General features: G+C 39.9%; 1 protein-coding gene across 1 annotated transcript; it reads right to left on the bottom strand.

Annotated features, from left to right (window-relative positions):
- Positions 1-716: 716 nt before the first annotated feature.
- On the bottom strand, positions 717-6,087 carry NKX6-1 (NK6 homeobox 1). The gene is made up of 3 exons (XM_075577504.1): positions 5,436-6,087; positions 3,236-3,408; positions 717-965 (listed from the first exon to the last, which is right to left on the bottom strand). The coding sequence occupies exons 1-3, from the start codon at positions 6,085-6,087 to the stop codon at positions 717-719; spliced, it is 1,074 nt and encodes a 357-aa protein (XP_075433619.1).
- Between the last annotated feature and the right edge of the window lie 286 nt (positions 6,088-6,373).

The raw sequence follows: 6,373 nt of genomic DNA on the forward strand, positions 1-6,373 counted from the left end.
AGACCGAAGGAAGAGGAGAAAAAGAACAGATGTTGGAAAGCAATCACATGATTTCCCCTACCTTTATCTTCACCCATTTTATACAAAAGAAAGTTATTTGACATTTAAACATTCACAGTGGAGTAACCTCCGGTCAGTGTGACTCACGATTTATTTACAAGAGCCATCAACGAGTTGATTTAATGAATCCTTCCATAGCCCTGCCATTTCATCAACAGTCTAGCGGGGGCTTTTTTGTTTTGTTTTGTTTTTAAGAAAGAAAAGTATTTGCCTCCAATGATCAATGCCCTCCTGCCCCTTAAAAGTAACTGGGAAGTGTTGTCCTTCAACAGTCTGCTTAACAGAGACTCAAGATGATATGGTTTGATGACTCTTTGTATGGGTGTATGAGTGTGTGCATGTGTCTCATTATTTTGTCTCTTTTTTCCTCCATTGGCTTAGAGAGTTTAAAAAAATATATATACATCTCAGAAAATAAAAAGTCTTATTTCGCCCTGGTTAGAGGCGCAGTGCTGTGAGTATAGAGGAGGGGAGGTGAAGGGCAGATATTCAGAAGATGTTCACCAGAAGATCTTGAGATCAGTTGATTCTTCCCATTCCTCTCTATGTTTTGTCCCTTCCAATTGTCTCATCCCATGGGTTCTCTGTCTGCATCCCATGGGTTCTCTGTCTGCATCCCATGGGTTCTCTGTAGTCCATGGGTTCTCTGTAGTCCTCTAAGAAGAGCTGTCATTATCAGACTGTTGCAGGAGCAGGGAACTGCCTGACTTATGTTTCTTCAGCAGCTGGGTGATCTTCTCGTCGTCTGAGTTAGGATCCAGAGGCTTGTTGTAGTCGTCATCCTCCTCCTCGTTTTCAGAAGCCCCCTTCAGCCTCTCTGTCTCCGTGTCCTGCTTCTTCTTGGCAGTGGCCATCTCTGCAGCGTGCTTCTTCCTCCACTTGGTCCTCCTGTTCTGGAACCAGACCTGCACATGAGAATCCAACAACGTGCATTAAACACACAGGCACACCATGACTTGCCACCCTCCGTGGTGTGTTCTTGTTATTACCAGCAATAGCATCACTAATAATATCAAAGTCAAAATGGACAACAACAAAAACAAAGTCTATTAAAAATCACAATAATAAAAAATAGAAGTGCCTCGCACCATGCTAATGTTTCACCCAGTTTTGCACTGATTACAAAGACCCACTTTTGTAGCATTCTGAAAGACCTAAACACTTTCAGTGCAGTCGTATTGGAAGCCCTACCCAGCAATGTACAGTATAGGTTATAAGAAGAATATGTTTTCGTTGCTGTTGTCTACAGGGCAGAGAGTCAGGTAGAGCCAGGTAATTTGGTCAGGAACACGGGGAGGGGATGTACAGAAATGCAGGCTTTCTTTTGTTTCCTCACCAATCGCCTTCAACAGCAAAATTGCACCTGTTTCCGCTTAAAGGCTATCAGCAGCATCTTGTAATGAATGGATCATGTGCCACAGGTAGGCTGTGTTAACATGATAATTATGGTGAGCTGTGATATCCAAATTAGGGGGAAGCCAATCAGAGCCCATCACAATTATCATCAGTTGCACAATATCAACCCTGCCAGGTCCAGCATGACACATTCAAATTCAGAACACATTTCCTAGCTTATTTTTAAGCGTTTTGTCTTATCTTTCAGTGTCCATCATTTTGATTCTGTTTTGTGATGTATTGGAGGAAGATTTGTATTTAATATGTGTACTATTATTATTACATTATTATTATATTATTATTATTATTATTATTATTAATGGCATTAACAATTTTGTTTCATTATTCTCAAACTACTAGTACTGCTTAATTATCATTCATTTAAGTAGGTTTTTTTAACCGCCATGCTTCAAAATTTGGGCAAAAACATCAACACACACACACACACACACACACATATACACTCATTGACTATATATTTTGCTTTGATAAATCTGGTGCAATTCGTTGGCACTGGTTTCCCCCACCTTTGTAGCCCGGTACTCTAGAAAATAACACCTGATATGTGTTATGCCCCAGTCCAGTGCGCCGACAATACAGGAGGGAGAGTGTGCACTTTAATATAGTTTAAGGACTACTGGGACCTTGTATTAAAATTTCCATCTGAAAAAAATAGTCTAAAACAGGTGCACATTTACCAGATTAAGAAACTAAGGGTATTTATAATATGGGGCAATTGCAATGTGCAGAAACCACAAACTAATTTTGAAACATACAGTATAGTCGTTCAAGGGGCACATTACTGATATAACCCACGAAAAATAATATATCAATGGTAATTGTAAATTAAGAAAGGCAAAGCTTTATGGAGCCCTTAGTAATCGCATTTTCTACAACTTGTTGTTTTCTTTTTCTTTTTATTTATGTATGTGTTTTGCACTAGTGCCACATTACATAACAGGTGTGTATTTTTGTTTTTTTTACTGGCATCTTGGGAATTCAAGAAGAATAATAGAAGAATGGATGGGATCACCGAATAGGTTGTAATTTATTCACAATCAGACATTTACCATGACAAATTAGTGGATTCCGATAACGAAGAGACAACACATAAAACATATATTCCTACACTAGGAACAGGTGACATATCTGAATTGCTAGTCACTAAAAAAATATATTTCTTTTAAAATTGCACATGATATCCACTTTGTGTTGGCTTCCCACACAAGTGAAACAAGTTTGGCAAAGCAGTAAAGCAACCTAGGTTACTGAACCCTTTGTCCCTGTCTCTCTGTTCAGTTTCTTTGTATCAGTTTGTAAAGATCTCCTTGCATAACCCTTAAATTCCGTATCTGAATATATCCATAGTTCTGACAATCTGTGTTTTTCTTTTTAAATATTTTTTTTTTTATACACACACACACACACACACACACACACACACACACACACACACACACACACACACACACACACACACACACACACACACACACACACACACACACACACACACACACACACACGCTGTTGATTTTACATTATAATTTATCGTTTTACTAATTCATTGATGGAAGGGATCACTTATGTAAAATAGGAAATTATTTTAAGATAACAAGTGTTGGTTTCGTTTGAGTTTGTTTGTAGTAACTTGCAATACCATTTTATATAGATATCAACAATTCTGCACGGCCGGGATACATTGTCCTATTCCTGCAGACTGTAAGAGGAAAATGTATTTAATTCTCTTATCTGGACAGTGACTACAGTGACTACTCACCTTGACTTGACTCTCCGTCATCCCCAGTGAATAAGCCAGTCTGGCTCTCTCTGGACCGGCTAAGTATTTCGTTTGTTCAAAAGTCTTTTCTAAAGCGAATATCTGCTGTCCAGAAAACGTGGGCCGTGTGTGCTTCCTCTTTCCATCTTTATCAAGTAACACCGAGCCATGATCTGAAAGCACGAGTTACACGGACAGACTTACAATTTCATTCACAAAAATAGGAAAAGGATGTCCAAATGCAAGTTATAACTATTATTATTCGCATTATTGTTACAATAACAATGAATACACTAGTATTAGAATATTAAATATAACTTGATTTATAAAACACACACACTATAAACAAATTAGGACATTTCAACAGGGATAATCAGCATAACACTATCTAGCTTTCTATAACAACTGAGTAAATATGTATGTGTATGTATGTATGTATATATATATATATATACACATACATATTTACTCAGTTGTTACAGAAAGCTAGATAGCGTTATGCTGATTATTCCTGTTGAAATGTCCTAATTTGTTTAAATACAAATGAGTAACGCTAATTCCTAGGTCAGGTAATTTGTAAGAAATTAGAATGGTTACTAAAATAACATAATCTCTTCAACAATCAAAGCCCTAATAATAACATAATAAGAAAGGATTCATTAATAACACAAAGTGCTTAATCACGTGTAGCCAAACAGTTTTTTTTTTTTTTATTGTAATTGTTTAAAATTATATTCCTAGGCAAATATTGCGCGTCACAATTTACCAACACAATAGCAAATCCTTGTACAGATCAAAATGAACAACGAAGACAAGGTAATGAAATGAATTGTACATATAACGAATGCAAGATAATATATAGTGCATGGTCAATAGTGGCACAGTGACTAGTGTTGGGAAATGTTCAAACGGAATTTAAATGGGATAGCTACAATGTAATAATTGTGCGTGCAAATATATATATATATATATATATATATATATATATATATATATATATATATTCCTAGATATACCTAGATTTTAATATATATATATTCTAGGTTGGGATGTATGACCGTTACCACGGTACATAAAAAATACCACCCAGATGTTGGCCAGTGCAGTGTTGAATATACGACAACACTGGCACATTCCATCAGAGAGCAACATTATTCTACATTATTTATATGCCATTTGATTGCTCTTTTCAGTTACACTTAGTTATGCACATTTTGTGATTTTGTGTGTTACTGCACTTCTAGCTATGACTGGTAAGATTTGTTTTTGTCTTTGCACATATTAAAGACAAGTAAGGAAATGTGAAACAAAGTAGGACATACTATTTTGCACTATTCTAAAATTGCACTTTTCACATTGGTTAAAGCTAATTCTTTTTCTAATAAACAGATAACTTTAAACTGCAAGTGAGACTGAAAAATGTAGAGGCATCGTTAAATATCATGCTTTTTCATATAAGTATTTTACAATCCTGCTTAACTCTCTAATACAAAAAAAAACACCAGACTTCGTCACTGTGTATATTCTTATAAATTCAGCTTAATTTATTGTGTGTACCTTCACAAAAAAATAACCTATTTTTTATTAGTTGGTTTGAAATACACAACGATAATTACGTGGGATTTTTAAGCATAATTTAAAGTCTATCTCCGGAAATGTATTAAATGAATTGTCATAGTTTAACTTTCTACCATGTAAATTTCACCTTTTTTCCCTATATACCCGATACCTAAACCTCGCAGTGAAGGAATTAATTGATGGATTAACTGGAAATGAGAGCAACTCTTTTTAGAAGCACATCATGTACAAATAGAAAGCACAGTTGTGTTTATAAATCCTCACCTCCTGCATGATCGTGCAATGTACATCATTTAAAAAAGTGGCAGCTCTGTGTCTCAACTCTGCACTCTCATATACAGGAGTATATGCATATGTCCATTTTTTTTTCTCGCTAAATGCTTCCCAATCAGCAGCAACCCTTTCAAATTGATATACACTGCACCTTGTCTCAGTCCCCAACTACCCAATACCCCAAATACCTCACCCTCCCGTAAACCCATTCTCCATCATTTCTACACAGCTTTCTGCTCCCTGAACATCACCCTAGTCTACTTCTTCCATCATCCCCAAGTAACTCTACAACTTGCAAGTAACTTCTTACCAACTATCCCGTAAGCTAGTGCAAAGGTGCAGTACTCACGGGGGCCGCAGGTGAGTCTGGCATCTCTCCAGGGTGGGCTCTGCATCACGCCTGGCCAGAAGATTGGGGTCCTCCCTGGGAGGTCTGTCAGGGGCTTGGGGTAGCGGGCCACAGCCACTGCTGCGCTGGGGCTGAAGTATAGCCCATGAGGGGGTGGCGGAGGAGGGCTCAGGCTGCTAAAGCGGGGGAGGCCAGCCAGGAGCCCCGCGGGAGAGGAGGTGGAGGCTATCGCAGCTGCTGCTGCCGCGGCTGCAGAGGAGACAGATGTGGAAGGGGTGAGGGGTGCACCGACCAGGGAAGAAGGCAGGCAGGACATGACCGGCCGGCTCAGGATGTCATTGATCCCATGAGGGGTGGCCACTGAGAACTGGGGGGAAGGTGTACCCAGGGAAGAAAGCCCCCCGGTGCAAGGGGATGAAGAGGAAGGGTGCTTTAGCATGGCCTGAGTTGGGGACCCCAAGGGCGGGGATGGGGAGGAGGAAGACGATGAGGATGAAGAAGAGGCGGAGGAGGAGCAGGGCTGCCCCGGGAGGGAGTAACCTGGGTATAGGGGGGTTTTCATCTCTGCCATGCTGTGCAAGGCGGCCAGGGGAGGGCTGCTGAGGAGGAAAGCGCTCTGCCGGGTGCCATCCATCTGCCCCACCGCTAACATCACCAGGCCGTGGGGAGGGAGGGAAGCCGCCTACAGCACCCAGCACCTGGACAGCGACCCGCAGGGCCAACGAGGCAAGAGCAAAAAGTCAAGTGCCTCAGTGCATTGGGTGTGGTGGAGAGGCAGGGAAAGTAACGAGTAACAGTGTCAATACAGCTGTGTGTCCAATGGTGCTCCTTGTCCTCGAGACTGTGCTTCAAAGTAGGAGCAAAGCAGTCACGTTTTTTGTTGGTTTGTTTGTTGTTTGATTTTCTAGCAATTGATCACATAAAAGTGACCATATATA

The sequence above is a fragment of the Ascaphus truei genome, chromosome 1, assembly GCF_040206685.1.
Source record: "Ascaphus truei isolate aAscTru1 chromosome 1, aAscTru1.hap1, whole genome shotgun sequence".
Lineage (NCBI taxonomy): Eukaryota > Metazoa > Chordata > Amphibia > Anura > Ascaphidae > Ascaphus > Ascaphus truei.